The sequence below is a fragment of the Microtus oregoni genome, unplaced genomic scaffold, assembly GCF_018167655.1.
Source record: "Microtus oregoni isolate MIOR12 unplaced genomic scaffold, Mior012 000042F_ref0000377, whole genome shotgun sequence".
In the NCBI taxonomy this organism is placed as follows: domain Eukaryota; kingdom Metazoa; phylum Chordata; class Mammalia; order Rodentia; family Cricetidae; genus Microtus; species Microtus oregoni.
Window position 1 is genome coordinate 15,611,277 of NW_024543209.1, and position 20,202 is coordinate 15,631,478.

General features: G+C 41.4%; 1 protein-coding gene across 1 annotated transcript in view; it reads left to right on the forward strand.

Moving 5' to 3' along the window:
• The window catches only part of Exoc2 (exocyst complex component 2), a 167,787-nt gene that overhangs the window by 85,605 nt on the left and 61,980 nt on the right, over positions 1-20,202 (forward strand). Inside the window, exons 12-17 of the mRNA XM_041632905.1 lie at positions 2,688-2,813; positions 6,630-6,754; positions 16,615-16,680; positions 16,830-16,987; positions 17,415-17,536; positions 18,804-18,865. Of these exons, the coding sequence (XP_041488839.1) occupies positions 2,688-2,813; positions 6,630-6,754; positions 16,615-16,680; positions 16,830-16,987; positions 17,415-17,536; positions 18,804-18,865 (659 nt within the window). The remainder of the gene's footprint in view (positions 1-2,687; positions 2,814-6,629; positions 6,755-16,614; positions 16,681-16,829; positions 16,988-17,414; positions 17,537-18,803; positions 18,866-20,202) is intronic.

The following is a 20,202-nucleotide window of genomic DNA, read 5'->3' on the forward strand; positions in this document are numbered from 1 at the left end:
TTTTTGTTAGGGGAAACTCATTCCTAGTGTCCACCACTCAGAGGTTTAAATGCTTACGTGCAGCCCCGCAGCGCCACCTTCTGGTCATTGGGCTCACATCGTGCTTACAAAGATGTTTCAGGTGCTAGTTGGACTCACTGGGCACATGCAGTTTCAGCTACCTGCTCTGAGTTATCCTTGCTGCTAATGCTAGCTATCAGTTCAGAAAGTCTTTCCCGTGTAACTAACAGAGCTCTGAGGAGTGCTTTCTGGTATCTAACAAAATATGCCTGATAAAGATAATTATTAAAGAAAATGATAAACCAAATTCAAGCCTTGCTTAAACTCCAGATAATATAATATCAAACCATTTGAGTTAAAGTTGTTAAAATACCACTTATAGAGAAATACATTTTCTGAGGATCCACTTAATCAATGGTAATTGTAATATTTTAGGAATATAGATAGTTTATTTACATAAGACCTGGAAATGTTTTCTTCTTAATTATAAACATATGACCTCATAGCCTATAAAAGTAAAATGCAGAATATATTTATAAAATAAAAGCATTTTGTGAAATTTTTAATATCCATGTTTGGTACATCAGAGAATTTGTGTTTTGATATTTCTTGAATTCTATGATTAATAATAATTCTATGACTATAAACTACAATGTAAAATGTCATAATTCGTGAAAAGTTCCATACAGATTTTTCTGTTTAATGTGGAATGAAATCAAACATATGGTGTTTTATCCTACCGGTCTTAATTCCTTTTGCTGTTGCCATTACAAAATGCCGTGTATAGGCAGCTGTGAGAGACAAAGGTTTCCTCCTGCTCAGTTGGACTTACAGTCCATGGTGGCAAGGCTTAGGCAGCAAAGTCTGTCCACAGTCAAGAAACACCCTGTACAATCTAGGACCCAACTTAGAGAACGGTGCTGGCCCTATCAGCATGGGTCTTCGCATCCCTGTTAACCCAGTCAGCATTTCCCTCACTGGTGTGTTGGAGACTCACCTACAAGATCGTTCCAGATCCGAACAGGTATTAATCACCACATTTAAACTCTACATCATATGCCCTTTAATTTTTTTTACCTTCTGGATTTTTCAATGTCTTGTTTTATATATAATATATTTCAAAGTAGGAGTAAAGGGACAGCAGTTGGCAGAGTCATCAGAACATAGTCCTCAAATATTGTATCCCACAAGAAATTTGTCTAAGTGACATAATTTCCTTTCTATAAAAATCCACTGGTAGTAGGTAGCCAGGTATAGTGATGCACAATAGCAAGGACCCGTGAAAAGGGTCCTGTTCCTTCTCACTGCACTCTCTGAATAGCAAGTGGAGCTATATTTAATTGTTACTGGTTTATTTTCAGCCCCCAGTCAGCCAGAATCTAAACTCCTCCAGAACAGTGCACATAGGATTGCCCAGTAAATGCTTATCAGATGTTCCTGAGTAGCTATCATCTTATTCTCGTTAAAATATTATTTTAATTTCTAAAATTTTTCCTTTAGAACATGAAAATATCTTGTCTTTAAATTATAAACTATAAGGAATATAGCTCCTAGTGAGTGATAACGTCAGTCCCTCTTATCTTGAGGGAGTCATCAAGGCCCAGTGCAGTGGGGTTGGAGAGATAAAATACTCATTTCTTACTCCTGAGGCTGTGTTGCTGATCCTCCTGCCACTGCCTCCTGAGTACTTCCTGACTGGTGTGGCCTTCTCCATGGAAGCAGACTTTAGCTGCTAGAATATTAAAAGCATGAGGTTAGAAGGTTAATTTGATGGCAGGCACCAGGAGAGGAAATGGAGAATCAAATCCTATATTCCAAAGAGATAGCCAGCCAGCGGAAGCCAGTATGAGTTGTGGCGTTTATGTCGTAAATACACACGCGTGGAGCACTAAGAGAAACAGGAGTCGGAAGCCGGTAGTTTCCTTTCTAACCCAGGATCTTGTTTTGCAAAAGTTGACTTCTTAATGTCTACATTTGTACTATGGCCACACCTAATTTTGCTGCATTCATTCTTTCATAAAACAAAGTTATTTATTTATTTTAGAGCTTGTCGACACCCCTCCCACCCTCACCTCGGTCCGCTCCTCCGTTTTTGTTTAGTAAAGGACAGGTCTCCCGTGAGCATCAACAAAGCATGCATATTAGGTTGCTGTATTCACTATTAGATCATGCACTGACCCTACCACATTGACTCTTAGAACTTTGTATTAAGCTAGAATGGCGGACCGAGTTCTCCGCATGTGTCATAATGGAAATAATGTTGTAAATCTGTTTACGGTTGTACATAACTTGGTGGCAGAACTCTTAAATGAGGCTCTGAGCTCAATCCTCAGGACCATAAGAAATTTTTTAAAAAGCAAAAGCTATTTGGAGCCGGGCGGTGGTGGCGTACACCTTTAATCCCAGCACTCCCAGGGAGGCAGAGGCAGGTAGATCTCTGGGAGTTCAAGGCCAACCTGGTCTACAAGAGCTAGTTCCAGGACAGGCACCAAAGCTACAGAGAAACCCTGTCTAGAAAAAAACAAAACAAAACAAAACAAAACAAAAAAAAAAAGAAAGCTATTTGGAGAAAATTTTATTTCAATTCTGTATGTAAAAGAGTGGAACAGTTGAGCAGGAAATAGCCTTGAAGAAACTCTATATTACATCATAGCCCACCGTAATAGCTAATGTCATCTCTCTTCCAGGTAACCCAGGCCCGCACAGCCCCATGCTGGACCTTGATAACGACGTGCGCCCCTCAGTGTTGGGCCATCTCAGCCAGACTGCGTCACTGAAGAGGGGTAGCAGCTTTCAGTCTGGTCGCGATGACAGTAAGTTATCACCCTTTCTTCTGCATGATCTTCCTGGTCTGTACACTTCCGGAAGGATGTGGTAGAAAAGGCTCCATTTAATACCTAAGAAAATTGGCAGGTAGTAAAAAAGATGAGAGAATATGATACTCTTGAGTTCCCCTGTGCTGCACAGGGCGGGCCCTGGAACTACATTACTTTCACTGCTTTGCACAGGCCTGGATGACTGAGCAACAGTGTTCCAAGGAGGGCCCGCTTGTTTGTCCCAGTCACCCAGCTAGCTTAGCCCCAAAATAACCACACAGAAGCTGTATTAATTAAATCACTGCTTGGCCCATTAGCTATAACTTCTTATTGGCTAACTCTTACATATTAGTTTAACCCATTTCTATTCATCTGTATATCACCACGAGTACCAGGCCTACCAGCAAAGTCTCAGCATGTCTAACTCCGGCGCGTCCTTGGTGTCTCCCTGACTCTGCCTTCTTCCTCCCAGAATTCAGTTCTGTTTTCTCCGCCTACCTACGTTCTGCCCTGTGAGGCCAAAGCAGTTTCTTTATTCATTAACCAATACAAGCAACACACAGAGGGAACTCCCACATCACAACAGTATGCTAAGTTCTTGCAGCACTTCCAGTACTTCCGAGTCTGTCTGACATCACTGTCCAGCAGCTGTGCCAGCCTTTGCCGCTGCTGTGAATGCGACAACATAATTCACCTAGAAAGCTGCTGTAAAAGATGGTCAATTAAGCTTTTGGAATCAGTTTGCTGTTTTTAAATAATGATTGTTAAGTCATTTTCCCATCATAAAATGGTTTCCATTACAATACTTATTATTGGATTTAAGAATGGAGCTGAATTTACTCTCATTTTGCTCTTGTGGTTTCTCAAATAAAATTTTGTTTGTTTTAAGTCAGTGGGAAATCAGAGTTCCCTCTTTTTCTTTGGAGCTACAGAACGATTCTCGTGATCGGCTGCCTTGAGACTTGTGTGTGCAGTGTGTATGAATCTGGGTGATTGCATGTCTGCACTGCTTGCTGTATACATGTATGGTTAGAGTACACAGGGACATGTGGACCATTCAGAGCTCTCTGCCAGTTTCAGTGACCACGGGGTCTTGGATTGTGTCCATGTTGCTTTCACTTACTTCCCAGCAAAGAATCCATGAGATAAGGATACAGGCAAGTGTCCCGCAATAGGAATGCAGAACCGAGGTCAGAGAGCTACCTGGTGGAATCACAGTGCTTTGAAACACTGTTCTTGGAGGAAATGCTATACAGCTGCTGTGCTCAGGCAAATCTTTCGGTGCTTCAATTTAAAGAATTGAATTTGGGAGCTGCAGAGATTGCTCAGTAGTTAGGAGCCCTTGCTGCTTTTTGCAGATGGCACAGATGTGGTTCCCAGCATCCACATGGTGACTCACAACCATCTGTACCACCAGTCCCAGGGGCTCCAATGCTCTTGTCTCACCCATGGGCATCAGACAGCACGGTGCACATACACACATGTGCAGCTAAAACACACACTCACATGAATCTTATAAAGAATGGATTTAAATTAATGTTTTCAAAGATTTTCTTATTTTGAACCCATGATACTTCTGGCTCTGGCCTGTGCATTGCAGGCGACATGCTGTCTACTATTTCTAAAATAGTTTGGTGTTATCATTTACTTTAGGGAAAAAAGCCATGTTGTCAAATGAAATCTTCTTGGTATATATACTTGCCTATTCTAGAAACTTTGAAAACACAGTTTTCTCAGTTATTCAGCAGTTTACAGCTGTATGATAAGTTCACAGATAATCTTTAGGTCTTCACATCCCCACCTCCACCCCCACACAGGTCCAGACTTGCCCTAGAATGGAAAAGCTATGGCCTGGGCCCACTCCTCCTAGCTCTAACCAATTAGAAATGTACTAATATGATTGCCACTTGGGTAAGTCAGTTCTAAATAGAATGGTCACACTGCTTTTCAAATTCCTGTAGCTCTGCTTAAAAGCTTATGCGTCTGTTTTGGGGTTGTTGTCTCCATTTTGTACAGGTGTGTACGACCCCACATGCCTGTGGTATAATAAAAATGCTCTTGCTGATTACATCGTGACTGGTGGTCTTTTGGGGACTTTTCATGGACCCCAGTCTTCAACAGAGGAACAAATCTTAAGTTTACGATACCCTTAGATATAAAGAACTACACCTTTTACCACTGAGAATGAGTTCCAGTCTTTTCCCCACAGTATGGAAGTACTGATGATGTGCCCAAGTATGCAGGCCCTGAAGTGGCCAAAGGAAGCCTCAAGGGTGGTTAAGCAGGTGCAGGCCCTTGCTCTCATTCATGACAATAACAGTTTTAAGGGGCAGTTAGTACTTGAGTCTCACAAAGCCCTTGGGGAGTTTGTTATGTTTTGTCTCAGGTTTGGCAGCTTGTTTGCTGGTGAGAATATCACAAAGCTGCTGCTTTCCTGTTTCTCCTGCAAGGGGACAGACCCCCTCCACGGGCAATGCAGTCCCTTCTCAACATTCCCCATAGCTGCACTCTTTGACCCAGCGGTTCTTGTTTATTTATTTACCTTGTTTATTCTTTTTGCACATGTGCTAAATCAGGAGGATTTCTTTTAGTGAAAGTATCAGTTTTAACTAAAACACGGAAGGCAGTCTCACTGTTAGAAGGAAGCTTGTTAATTTGAGTAATTCTAGATGAAACAGTCTGTCTCTCAGAGAGAGGGAAGTGCTCTCTGTATGAATGTGGACTTACAGGAACAGTGATGAGGAGAGAAAGCCAAATGTTTCAGAAGTCAAGCAATTACAGGACATTTGAGAATGATGAGAACATATTTATATTTGCGTGCGTGCGTGCGTGCGTGCGTGCGTGCGTGCGTGTGTGTGTGTGTGTGTGTGTAGCATTTAGCAAAGAGTGACATGAAATCAGTAATAGTGGCTCTTTATCACCAGGCTAGTGGGGAAGGGGAGAGTTAGCCTTCCACATCTTCGTTGAAAGCTTATTTTCTGGAGGTCTATTAGCAAGTCAGGATGGTAATAAGCATTTTAAAATAAATCAGCAGAGCCCCTCCGTCACTGGAATGCAAATACCAACACTTTTTGTCTGGTGTTTCTTTATTTTTGTCTGCCTTCACTGTTTTCAGCCTAGGATGGAATAACCTGTATTATGCATGCTGCACAAATTTCTGATACTGAGCCACAAGGCAACCTTTGGGATAGCTTGTAAAGAAGCCTGGGTTTGGTTATAGAGTGAATGAATACCCTACCCTGAGGCCAAGTAAGGGTTAGGACTGGACCTCAGGGTGTTCCTGGTGGCTACTGTGTAAGGAATGAGGAGGTAGAGAGGAACCCATAGAGGGCACGATGATCTCATAGCTAAAGGTAGGACAACCCGAAAACGGCTAGTATTCATGAATTTCTCCATTTGTTTTCTTCTATTAAATGAGGTTTTGGTATACTTTTCACCTTATACTTCTGTCCCTGTGGGTCAGAATAGGGTGTCAGATCCCCAGGAACTGGAATTACAAACACTATGTGAGTGTTGGGAATTGAACCCCAGTCCTCTGCAAGAACAAGTGCTCTCAACCTCTAAGCCATCTCTAGCCCCCATGTTTGACGACGTTTTAAAGAAAAACTAACAACCCGAGGACAAGGATGAAGCACTGACCTCTGAGGTCTTGGCAGCTGCTGTCCCTCTGTCCCCCTGCCTGGTGCTGCCAGTAGGAGGCCTAAGGAAATGCCTTATCAGGAAGAAGGGAAGGAGGCAGGGGTCACTGTTTCAGCACATTTTTCTTCTTGATTCAACTATGTATTTATAATGTTTTATTCTTTTATCCTTTAGCATGGAGGTACAAAACTCCCCACAGAGTGGCATTTGTTGAAAAATTAACGAAGCTTGTGTTAAGTCAACTGCCTAACTTCTGGAAACTCTGGATTTCATATGTTAATGGAAGTCTTTTCAGTGAGGTTTGTATGCACTTCTGCCTACAGGTGGAACTGGGTCACTGAATTTCTGGTCTTAAAACTTAAGGTTTTGAGGTTTTCTTTTCAAGACTTAAAAGTCTTCACACCTTTATCCACTTTCTTTAAAATTTATAAACTTTATTATAAAAGAAACTCGCAAGTAAATAAAAACACCACCCACCAAGCTAACCATTTTCACCTTTTTAGATCAATTAAATGCATTCTAAACCCCTGGGACTTTGAGCTCGTTATGCGATTATCTGGAACTAAACAGACTAGCAAGGCTCTCCAGCTCTGCAAGTGGTTCTAAGGGTTAAATGAGATACACATCTAAAAAGAGAACTAGACTTTGTTTTCGAGATTCACAGTCAAGTGGAAAGTCAGTCAGACCAAATTGTGTGGATGCTATTATGTGCGACCAAAGGATAATCCAGGAGGACCGCTAGAGCTCGGCCTGCAGGGAAAGAACTTAGTACTGACACAAGTCGTCTGGTCCCTGGCTCGGTTTATTTGTTTTATAAGCCTCTGCATTTTTAGGGTCAACATTTAGTGAGTATCTTTTTAACATAATGTTTTCAATTTATTCTTTGAGAATTTCGCATATGTAAACAATTATTTTGATCATATCCACACCTATTCTCTGGCTAACTCACTCAGCTGCTCACAACAGCCCCTTCCCAATGTCATCAAGCAGCCCTGATCCTGTGTCTCCTCCCACCCCCCACAGAGCCCAGTTAGTCTTATCTATACACATGGGAATTGGACATTCACTAGTGTCGGTTTTAGCCTTACGGGGTGCACATCCTCAAAAGAAAAAGGTGTCTCTCCCTCGGCGACCAACATCTGCCAGTAGCTCCTGGGGTAGGGTTGGAGCCTCATGAGTTGTGCCCTCTCCTGCTTGAGTTTTATGGACTTGATTTTGTGCCGGTCTTGGAGTAACCGCAGCTGTTGTGAGTTCAGGGTCAGTAGGCATGGCATGTCGAGAGGACGTGCTCACAGCACTCCTCCGTCTTCTGCCCCTTAATTCATTCTGCATCATCTTCTGCAGGTGTCCCTTTAGGACTGAGCACTACATCATTTGTTCTTGGCTCTTTGACCAATTTTGAGTCTCTGCCCACTAGAGAAAGAAGCTTTTCTGATCAAGGTTGAAAGTAGCACAATTACTGGCCTATTTCCTGAGCGATTGAATTTGTATTAGAAAGACTTTACCTATGCCTTTATTTAGAAGTGTGCTCCCTCTTTTTCCTCCAGCAGTTTCAGAGTGCCAGGTTTCCTGTTGAGGTCCGTGAACCATTTGATGTTGAGTTTTGTACAAGGATCTGGTTTCATCTGCATATAGACATTGAATTTTTGCAGTGCTGTTTGTTAAGATGCTGTCCTTTCTGCAGTGTGTGTATTTGTTACCTTTGTCAAAAATCAAGTGGCTATGGGTGTGAGGTTTATATCTGGGCCGTCTGTTATTTTCCATCGACCTTCATGTCTGTTTTTATGCCAGTGTTATACTGTTTGCATGACTATGGCTCTACAGTATAGTTTGAAATCAGGTATAGTTTTACCTTCAGCAGTTACTCTCTTTGCTCAGGATTGCTTTGGCTCTCTGGGATCTTTTTTACTTCCATGTGAATTTTAAATTTTTCTTTTTCTATTGAAGAGTGTCACTGGAATTTTCACAACTTTTAACAGGAAAGGATGCTGAATTTTGTTAAGCCTTTTCTGTGTCTATCAAGATGACCATGTGATAATTTCTGTCCTTGAGATCTCAACCGTTAATACAATTTATAACATTAGTTGATATGTATATTTAATGATGCCCACACCTCTGGAGTAAAACCAACCTGTCCATGATAATTAAATGTCATGGAGATCCTGTGGGTATTGTTCCACAGGCCCTGTCCCTTCACCAGCTCCAGCAGGTTCTAGATGGGGTAAATGTTAGGGTGGGCCAACCCAAGGCCTGGCTTTGGGCCTGTGTGGTAGCTGAGCTGGTCATTCCAGGCCATTGGGGTCACCTGCCTCAGGCAAGGGGGTGGGGCCAGCTCTCCTACGCCTATGCTCTCAGTGCTGGTTCTCCCTTACCTGTGGTGAGGAATGGAGCTGACAGGGGTCAGCTCTCCCATGAGGTTCAGGGCCAGCTAGCTCTCTTGCTGCAGTGTCTAGAGAGAGGCAGGGCCAGCAAAGGGCTGGGCCGACTCAGGATGATCCTCTAATTTCATCATGCGTGATTCCTGTGGATCCCTGAGGTGACATGGGCCACAGACATCAGCATAGACCCCAGCTACTGCTGGACAGTGGACTCAGACATGGCCCTCAGCAGCAACTTCGGCCCAGATGGCATCCTGGCTCTGGGTGGAAGCACTGGCTACTCAGACTGGGATGGTTCTGGCAGTGGCATGGCCTCCCAGACACCACTAACGCCTCGTTGTTGTTGTTTGTTTGTTTGGTAATACAATAGATAGCTCTGGAATTCATGTATTACCTAAAAACATGTATTACCTAAAAACAATACTAAATTGGGATATCAGCCAAGTGATACCTGCTTGTTTCTGAGGTTCATTTGCTTGGGAATATGTACCTCCACCCTTTATCTGCAGGTGCTGTCTGTCTTTAGAGGGGAGGTACATTCCTTGGAGGCAGCAAATAGACAGTCTTTGCTTTTTGGTTCAGTGTACTAGCTTGTGCTTTTGGAATGGGGGAACTGAGACCATCAGTATTCTGATTCCTACCGTCCTATTGATCTCATAGTGTTTTCTTTCCTCCTTATTCTCTTGCTTAACTATATTTCTAGTGCAGGCCATCCTTTCTGTGGCTCGTCGGTGGAATTGTTTTCTCTTTAGTCTGAAGTATCCCTCCAAGTATCATCCGTAGAGCTTAGTGTCATAAATGTCTTCATTCTGTTTTTATCATGAAAAGTTTTTATTTTTCCTCCAGTTATGATAGGTCACTTTATTATATATGTATGTATATATGTCTGTGTAGACAGTTGTTGTTGGAGCCATTGTGGCTTTTAAGGTTTCAGACCGATAGTCTACTTATATTCTAATGGGCTGCTTTCTCGTGTGACTTGGTGTTCTCTCTTGTTGCTCTCAATATTTTTTTATTGTCTAAATATTTAGTGTTTTTATTATGATCCGACACAAGGAGGTTCCTTCCTGTTCTTGTCTGTCTGGTACCCTAAATACCCCTATGTATTGAGTGGCATCTCTTTTCCTAACTCTGGGTGTTTTCTATTATGTTTTTTTTTTTGAAAATGCTTCCTATGCCTTTTGGACAAGGTTTTTTTCTCCTATGCCAGGTGTCTTTAGGTTTGGGCTTTTCAGATTGTCAAGTATCTTCAGATGTACCATCTTATTAGTTATCTTTGTCTGTGTTAAATTGTTCAAGCTTCTCTACTTTGCCCTAAACTCCAGATAGTCTGTCCTCTCCTTCCTTGATTCATTGAAGTTCATTGAGTTCCTGAGACTCCATAGAATTTTTTTGAACTTAATGTTTTTGTTTCAACATTTTAGTGTTCTCTTAGTTGAATTCCTTCTTCATGTCATGTATCACCTTCCTTATTTATTCAGCTATTTGCTTATGTCTTTGAACATAGCTGAAAATTATTCTGAGTTCTCTATCTGGAATTTTGTTTAACTTACTCTCACTAGATGGCATTGCTGTAGGGTTAATAATTTTTGGAAGCGCTATGCTGTTTTACTCAGTTTCTTTTGTTACTGCATTGTAATTTATACATCTGGTGTTGTTTTGTATATTTTTTCTCAGCTGTTGAAGTATTTGCAGTGTTTAGGTGGGACTCGGATATGGTAGAATTGAATGTGTAGTTTATAAAATAATTCCTCGGTCTAGGAGTTTATGGTTATCTGTTGTAAACACTGTATTATGCCTTGAGTAAATTAATAGCTGGAAGAACAGCCACATCTGCTTGCTATTACCACTGTGCAAAAGACATATTAGCCAATTAATAACAGTGGTCCCTTTGACTTCAGTAGCTCCTGGAGGATACACAGCCAAGCATGGTATAGAGTAGATCCGGATTTTAGTTAATAAGATTAGAAGTGGGAGAAAAGTAGGGTAGATAAAGATAAGAGTCAAGGATTAGATCATCTTCAAAAAAATGAAGTGGGTAAAGTAGTTGAGGAGAGGGGAGGGAGTTGGGATGCTGTTGGGTCCATGTATCATAGAAAGTATTAAATATGTGGAAGCTTACAATCAAGAAGGAAAAGGATGAGGGGGAAGTGTGAGAGAAAGAAGAAAAGGTGTAGGACTGAGAGTAAGTATGTGAGATGTGCTGGAGAGTGGCTGAATACCATAGGAAACTGGGTGGAGAAGATAAACAGCAGCCCAAAGAGCCTACGGAGCAATATACAAGCAAAACTGTCTTAAGTTACAGAGTCAAGAGTATGATAGGAAGTAAGCAATAGAGGCAGCACTTATGGAATGGTTTGCTGGCACAGCTACTCTGAATTAAAAGGGGAAGTTCTCAGACCTCGGGCTCTTGCAGGTTTCTTGGGGTGCCTTTGGTCTCTGCAGACTCTGCAGTCCTAGGATTCTGGTGTGTTGGGAAGGGCAGGTCATAAGTCTTTTTCTGTAGTTCCCTTTGGACCTCTGTACTCCACCTTGGCCTCTTCTGGTCTGTAGGTCTTGTGTATGTGCCGAGCAGTACTTCCCTTGCAGTTTCTCACATTTACTGAGAATCTTAGTCACAGTATGCATCTGTCCCCATCTGGGAGGGTGTGAAGCTTACTGCTGGTGAAGAGTGGCATTATCATCTCTTCAAGTACAGATCTTGAGGAGAAACGGCGCATAGATACTCTGTGGAAAACTATGTTCCTAAGCTTTGGAGAATGCAGCCCGGTGGTTGACTCTTGTCTAAAAAGCAGTAGGCCCAAAGTCTGATCTCTAGTGTTATGTCCCCCATCAGAATTATCCCAGTATTTGAAATGACATTGGCCTGGCACATACGTGTAAACAAGATTTAGTAGTGGTGGGAAGTAGCAGACCGATGAACTTCTACAGTAGCAGAAAAGAATGTTAGGGTAGATTAATTCATGAGAAAAACAAGTTCCCTAGAAAATAGATTTTATTCCAGCCAAGTGTTTTATTCCAGTAATTCAGATCATTTCTTTTTGTTTTTTCAAGATAGAGTTTCTCTGTGTAGTCCTGGCTGTCCTGGAATTCAATCTTTAGACCAGGCTAGCTTGAGTGAAGATATTTGCCTGCCTTTGCTTCCTGAGTGCTGCGGTTAAAGGCATGTACCACCGCCTCCCAGCTGCATCATTTCTTGTAGGTGGCACGCTGCACATGCAGAGTAGTTGGTTTCTGTCTTTCAGGAATCATAAAGTTGACAAATGGTTTTGATCTTTTGCTATATCAGTTAAAAAAAGAACACGCCTCCATATAGGTCCTACCTAGAGTAAATATGTAAACATTTGGTTGTCGATGAAGCCTGTGACCTCCTTCGGATTTCATGACAACATACTGTTGAAATGAAAAGAAATGTATCTTAATTCGTCTGCTGAATTGGCTGGCCTGTGATGTTTCTATTTACGTCCATAACTCAGCACATTTTTAGAGCATTTCTTCTCTATTGAGAAGCTTGGAAGCCACCGCAGGAAAGTAGCAAGAAGCAGAAGAGCTGGAGAGTGAAACCAGAAACATGGTTGAGTGGACACTGGGAGGAGGCTTGGCACTAAAGTTATCTAAAGATAATTGATATCGGAGAACTTTAAACACACTTCACGTCAGTGTCCTATTTCTCTTATTGTAGAACTACCTGGGTTATTAAGAGGCCATTTGTCAGAAGTTTCTAGCAGTTTAAACAATAGTCACTTCTTCACCTATTTGGGCCCATGTGAATCAGAACAGTGAAATCTGCCGTTGGGCTCACCACAAACTGGTTTTGGTCTGTGTGTGCAGGAAAGAATTGAGGCTTTAGTTAACGAAATGGGTACCAACACTGTCTCACTGTGGGTGTGCTTCAATGTAGTCTATTTTAAAGCACCAAATAATTGCTAAACATTAGGAGTCAACATTTTTCAAGTCCTAGAGCTTTAAGCAAATATACATTTTATTAAAAGCTGAAAAGTTAAATTTGCTTTTATAAAGAGCAGACATTATGAACCTTTCTTCTATACCGGGATTGCTCAGTTCTATAATATCAAAACTATCAGAAACTGTCGCCACCACACAAAACTCTCAGCCCTCTGCTCTCCATTTTGTTGTCAGTTCGGTCTCTAAGAAATACCTGAGTTCACCAGGCTTTTCAGGAGCCATAGTGTAGTATAGTGTACAGTGTGTGTGGTGTAGTGTGGTGTAGCGTGTGCAGTATAGTGTAGTGTAGTATAGTGTGTAATGTAGTGTGGTGCAGTGTAGCGTGTGCAGTATAGTGTAGTGTAGTATAGTGTACAGTGTGTGTGGTGTAGTGTGGTGTAGCGTGTGCAGTATAGTGTAGTATAGTATAGTGTGTAATGTAGTGTGGTGCAGTGTAGTGTGGTGTGCAGTGTGTGTAATGTGTGCAGTATAGTGTAGTGTAGTATAGTGTGTAATGTAGTGTGGTGCAGTGTAGTGTGGTGTGCAGTGTGTGTAATGTGTGCAGTATAGTGTAGTGTAGTATAGTGTGTAATGTAGTGTGGTGCAGTGTAGTGTGGTGTGCAGTGTGTGTAATGTGTGCAGTATAGTGTAGTGTAGTATAGTGTGTAATGTAGTGTGGTGCAGTGTAGTGTGGTGTGCAGTGTGTGTAATGTGTGCAGTATAGTGTAGTGTAGTATAGTGTGTAATGTAGTGTGGTGCAGTGTAGTGTGGTGTGCAGTGTGTGTAATGTGTGCAGTATAGTGTAGTGTAGTATAGTGTGTAATATAGTGTGGTGCAGTGTAATGTGGTGTAGTGTGTGCAGTATAGTGTGTGCAGTATAGTGTGTGCAGTATAGTGTAGTGTGGTGTAGTGTGGTGCAGTATAGTGTAGTGTGGTGTAGTTTTGTGCAGTGTAGTGTGTGTAGTGTGGTGTAGCATAGCGAGTTGTAGTAAGTACAGTAAGTATAGTATGATATATCCTGGTGGCTGGCTAGTCTGTCACGAGACTTGATACCTCGGTGATTTTGGGAAGCATTTAGATCAGCACAGATTGGAGGTAGGAATGCTTTTGAAAGCATGTTCAGAACAGGATCTTAATCACAGTATGCCAGGTACTGGTACACTTATATACAGACTATATACACACATGCGCATACATGTAGCGTGCATGCATAAGTCCATTCTAAAATGCTAAAGATACTATGTAAATAAAACAATGACTTCCCCTCTTGAATAAGCCGATTAAAAGTTAATTTCTAAAAACTCATCTTAATTCTGTGAATATCTATCAAAAGGACAAAGCCAGACTTGTAATGAAGATGGTCAGTAGTAGGATGCAAAGGAAAACGGACTCAAAGCCATAATCTCTCAGTTGAACCTTAGCATATAAGAAGTAGACAAAGAAGCTCACCCAGCACATGTATCACCAAGGGGAGGCTCCAAGGAGAGCCCTGGCTGGCATGCACAGGTCCTAGCAGGCTTCCATGTCAGTGAGCCAGCTGCCTTTTGGAGGGAATCATGGGAAGAAGCTGTAGGACTGTGTGTGCAGGAGGAGTAGGGATGGGAGAGGTGTTGTCAGTGGAAGTAGAGAGAAAGTAGTGGTGCAGTTTGCATTCAGAGGCAGTATGCAGGTCTTGCTGGTGGATCCTGGGGAGAACTGAAGGCAAGCATGCAGATACAGCAATGAAGCAGGTTTCTCACTAAGCAGATGCCATTCACAAAGTATCTTGGAGGAAACATTACAGGTTTCCTTATTGTGCTGCATGCAAGGTTCCTGTGAATTATTCAAGAGTTAATAGGTAATTGAGATCGATGAGTCTCAGAGGGTTTGGTCTGCAGGTACCCATATGGGAGATAGTATCTGAAGCAATAGGCAAAATTAGTGAGAGAAGATAGAAGAGAAGAATGTGTTCCAACTGAGATCTGACAAATAGCAGCATCGGGAAGGCTGCTGTGTATCAGTGAGCTGGACAGAGCAGAAATGAGGTCAGTAGAGCCCTGTGGTTTGGCAGTGTAGAAGAGAAGCATTTTTTGTGTGCTACCTTGCTGGCTGCAGCAGCATCTCACCTGTGCACATGGTCTGCCCCTTGTAACACTCAGGCTGACCCAGAGCTTGCTTATTACGGAACACTTAATCTTTTTTTTTTTAATTTATGTATTTATTAACGATTTCTGCCTCCTCCCCGCCACCGCCTCCCATTTCCCTCCCCCTCCCCTGATCAAGTCCCCCTCCCTCATCTGCTCGAAGAGCAATCAGGGTTCCCTGACCTGTGGGAAGCCCAAGGACCGCCCACCTCTATCCAGGTCTCGTAAGGTGAGCAGGAACACTTAATCTTGGCACGTGCCTGCTTGCTATGCTCTGGGTATTTCTCATTTGTATTGAAAATAAAGATATAATCATCTTGTTTAGCAAAACATTCGGAGTGGCATAAGACAGTGCTCTCAGGAGTTAGCCTTTTCCGTGATTAATAGGTAAACCTGCAGTTTGCGTTTTTAGGTTTGAAAGCAAAAGTGTATTTTCACACAGGAAAAGTGATAAAAGCTTCAGCTTACATGAAGTTTTAAGACACATGTGAGTTAAAGGGTATTGCTGTATGTATATTGAGTTCTTGGAACACTCTACCCTTTCAGCCATTCTCGTCAATAACACTCATGTAGAACTCGGCTCCACATGCTGTGTCTCTAGAACGTGTGCTGTATGTATGCTTAGATAAAGCATTACTTATATTCCCACATTAGCTTCAAGGGAATGCTGCAGTTATTTATGATGTGCCTAAATATTTAGCTTGAAGAGTCTTTTGACATATCTTTAACCTTAATCAACAGTATCTGAATTTTCTTATTTATTTATTTATTTATTTACTTAATTTTTTTTTTTATTGTGGCAGGGTTTCTTTGTAGTTTGGAGCCTATCCTGGAACTAGCTCTTGTAGACCAGGCTGGCCTTGAACTCACAGAGATCCTCCTGCCTCTGCCTCCTGAGTGCTGGAATTAAAGGTATACGCCATCACCGTCTGGCTAGTGCCTAAGTTTTTAAACTTAACAGTTTTGTGTTGTATTAATGAAGTATCAAGAGTTTGGTTTTGCAGTGTTTAATTTTGTTATTGCTTCTTTATCTGAAAAGATCATAAGCTTGTCATTTTAGGGTATTTTATGTAGTAATATTTGGTTGTCAGAACATTTATTAATAAAAAACTACAAGAATTCTTGTTGAACAGATTTCTCTTAGCCATGAAAACAGTCTTCCCACATTACGTAAAGAAAAACATAGGTTTTATGAGTAAACAGAAATAAATGATTCTAGAATGGTAGGATGTATTCTCTAAGGTACACTGTAGAGAAGACAATGATTTGTAAATAAAAGTAAAGTAGCAGATGTAGTACTTGTGTTTATAATAAATATTTATGGAAGACATGGAGCAGATGTCCTGGGGATCACTTCACTAATTCAAAGTTTACTCTTCCTTTGTTCCCGAGACATGATGGGAAGAACACCAGCATAGACATGATATACTGGGGTTTAGTTGTGTCAATTGCTGATGAAAATGGCACACCCAGTGCAACTACAAAATTTGTAGTTTTAACTTGTTTATTGGGTTTGTACATAGATTCATACCAGAACTTAGAAAGAGGCAGGCTAGCTTCTTTTGGAACAAGAAAGATTTCTCTGGTTATGTCTTAGCACTTCATTTCAGGTTAAGTTTCATGTCTTCATGTATAGATGTTAAAGCATTTCTTAACTTTTCTAGGTTATTTCTAAAAGAGAACTAATAACGTGTTTGTTTTCCAATTTCTCAGACTGCTGAGAAGTCAGGCCAGATTGAAAGATCCAAGAATGTAAGGCAGAGACAAAATGACTTCAAGGTAAGCGAGGGATGAGAGTCAACTCTTCAGGGCACTGGGTTTTCTCCCCAACATTGTGAAAAACTTTATAGGCAAGATGCATTTGGTCATTCAGCTCAAGCTTTCCCAGACTGATGATCGTAATGCAGTTTTGCTTTTGCTTTTTCTAGAAAATGATTCAGGAAGTTATGCAATCCCTGGTGAAGCTGATCCGCGGAGCCCTGCTCCCACTCAGCCTCAGAGAGGGTGATGGAAGGCAGTATGGAGGCTGGGAGGTGCAGGCGGAGCTCTCAGGGCAGTGGCTCGCACATGTTATCCAGACCCTAAGGTAAGTGTGGACCCATGGGAGCCATGCTCATTGAAAGGGTTTGGTGGGTTTACATGCATTTGTTTGCTTTAGTGCTTTTTGAAAACAGTCAACACCCTAGAGTAGAATGTGTTGCTTAACATGTCAACCAAGAATCAACTTTCTATTTCTCTGTCCTGCTGCTTTGCCTATTTCTCACTTATAATCTAACAAAGCAGCTCTTAAGCATTCCTGGTGTTAGTGCTAGATGAGAGTGTCATACTTATGCGCATCCATCTATTGCAGGGACCCTGTACAGTCCCTGCTGTGTTTTCCACTTTCCGCTTTCAACACTCATGCTGTTGCTCATAAGCTCTGTTTGGCATAATTGCAGGATAGTTCCAAGCAGTGGCAGGGATTGCTTGGGGCCCCATTTACTTTCTTGTATTGTGTTTTATTTGTTTGCCAGGCTGACGTATGAATCATTGACTGCCCTGGAAATTCCCAATGACATGTTACAGATTATCCAGGACCTAATCTTGGACCTCCGCATACGTTGTATAATGGTGACGTTGCAGCATACAGCAGAAGGTATGTTAGGAAAATTAGTAGCATTTACTTGACAAGGTTACCCTAGAAAGCTTCCAAAGCCTTGAAAATAAGAGAAAACTAGTGTTAGGGAAATGTGCATGTATTTATTCATTTCTAACTGTAGAATAGAATTTTTCCTTTTTTTAAAAAGCACCTTTTAAAAATAATTTAGTTGAGATTTAAGACACTGCAGAAGTTAAGATGGAGGTACTTGAAGCTAAGAATTTATTTAAAATAACAAATTTTAAATAGAAGCTGTTGGATAGAAAAGTTTATGTAAAATACGGACCCTGTTTAAGAAACTTGTGGATATTTTCTAAGTAAATTTTAAAATCACATGAAATCAGAACATGATTGGCAGTGTTTCTGTGGATACTAGAAATTATACATGCTTTTCTTTATACTTTGAAACGTCTCCAGAATTTTCTATATAGAGCTACCAAAAGGTTACCAAGTTATTTTTATAACATGACCGTTGAAGTATTAAATGTGTTTTTAAAAAAGAAACAAATAAGAACATTGTTATAAACAACATAGGCCACCAGGACTTTAAGTGTGGAAGACCCTGCACGTAGAATTGGTAGTTAATAGTACATTGCGTCAGGGAAGAGAATGGAATCCAGCTAAGAATCTAAACATTCCCCTCCATCTTCACCTCAGCAAGCCTCCCTGCTGAAGGTTTGGGCAAGTACCATTCCTCAAGAGGGAGCCAGCCTCCACTCAGGAGTGAGAAGGAAGACTCACCCTGACTCTAGACTACACTGGGGGCTGATTTTGCACATGTCTAGCACTTGGTGACGAATACTGAGAGAGTAATCACTGTTGTAAGGCTTCTTTGCTCCTAGTCTAGAAAGCTCCAAATTAGGCTGTGCTGCTAAAAACAAAGAAAAAAAAACCCAAAAGTGTTTGCATGAGCATGGTGGTGGCACATGCTTTTAATCCTCCCAGCACTTGGGAGGCAGAGGCAGGCAGATCTCTGAGTTGAAGGCTAGCCTGGTCTACAGAGTGAGTTCCAGGACAGCCAGGGCTACACAGAGAAACTGTTTCTAAAAACAAGCAAACAAACAAACAAACAAAATAGCCATTTGTTAGAAAATGTGAAAAACACATAACTAAGTCCTCAAATCTGTAAATATTGCATTGTATCTCTTTTTTCACAAACTTATGTAAAATAATTAAAAGCCACAACACATGGATGTTTTTGTCTTGTTGAAGTTCTGTGAGACAGTTATCATAGAAAGTATTTGTGTCCTTCTTTTCCATGTAGAAATAAAGAGATTAGCTGAAAAAGAAGATTGGATTGTTGACAATGAAGGACTGACTTCCCTAGTAAGTTTAAATTAATTTTATTGTTAGTCATTAATGTTTGTTACAGGCAAGAGAAATGTGTTTATTTTCTTAAGGATCATGTTCATTTTGCATTATAACTCCAACTGGTTTCTAGAAATTGTGTCATGATCTTAAAATGTCCATTCCCAAAGTCAGTTTTGCTTACTGCTGATCACAGACATTTAAAATGAGTGAAAACAGTAGAGTCTGTGTTGGCCTGGACCGCTACTATATCACTTCTTCTGTTTGCATTACTTTTTAAAACTAGAGTGTGCTTAATTCTGCATTGCTTAGCAACTTGAAGTTTTCAGAAATGCAAGCTAGAGGAATGATGGTTCTGTCCCCAAAGCTAAAACAAACCCAAGCGAGAGGCATAAGCCAGTGCAGGCAGCTCCACACAGGTCAGGCAGCAAACAGACTCATGATCTATTTCTAGAGTGTTCGTTCTAGAAACATCCTCTTTCTGGGTGAATTTAGAATTTTAAGTGCCATCGAGAATACTTTTCATAGTTTTTCATGTTTTCATGCCTTTTCGAGGGGTGCCTGGCAGTCTGATGGAGACTGAGTGGCCGCTGAAACGGAAACTTACGCAGGACAACAGTGGGTGCCTTTTCCTCATGCTGGCCACACAGCTTGTCGTCAGCCAGTGCCCGGGGTGACCCTCTTTCAGTTTGGCAATCCTAGTGGTCCTTTAAGCCTCACTCCTGTCAGGAGGAACGTAGAGCAGTCTGAGTCCACAGCCACTGTCTTCAGAGTCTGTTGGCCGAAAACGTCCCCAAGCCTGAGGAAGTAGCCACTCGGCAGTATGACTACTGCCAGTTTCTTTCATGTCCTCCTTTGCAAGGGAGAGAAAAGAAGTTCTGAGTTTGGAACTTGTAGTTTCTGCCAAGAATAAAGTGGATTTGGCCCCACAAATTATAAACCACTGGTTAGTTGGGAACAAGAGATCCCACCCAGCATTTTTCCTTCTCCTGGAGTCTGCATGGGCTCTAAGTAGTCTACTTCAAAAGCTGGGGCTGATTGTCTCCTTGAAGTTCAAGGCTCAACTCCAGGTCAGTATAAATGGATGCCAGTGTTGTTAAAGTTTAGAAAAGACATAGCTACCGCCAGTGTTTCCTAAGTTAAATCATGCAAGAGATGAGCTGAGAAAGTTCATTATTTTTAATAATCAGTACGGATTTTTTCAGAGGATCTTTAGATTAAAATGCTTAATTGGTTGGATTTGTTCTGTTGATCGCATTATTTGCATTTAAATCTAAAGTATTCTTTGATTAGTTCTCACACTAGCCCTGTAGAGAAAGAGTGCATGTGGTACTTAGCTCATCACTTCCTGAGAT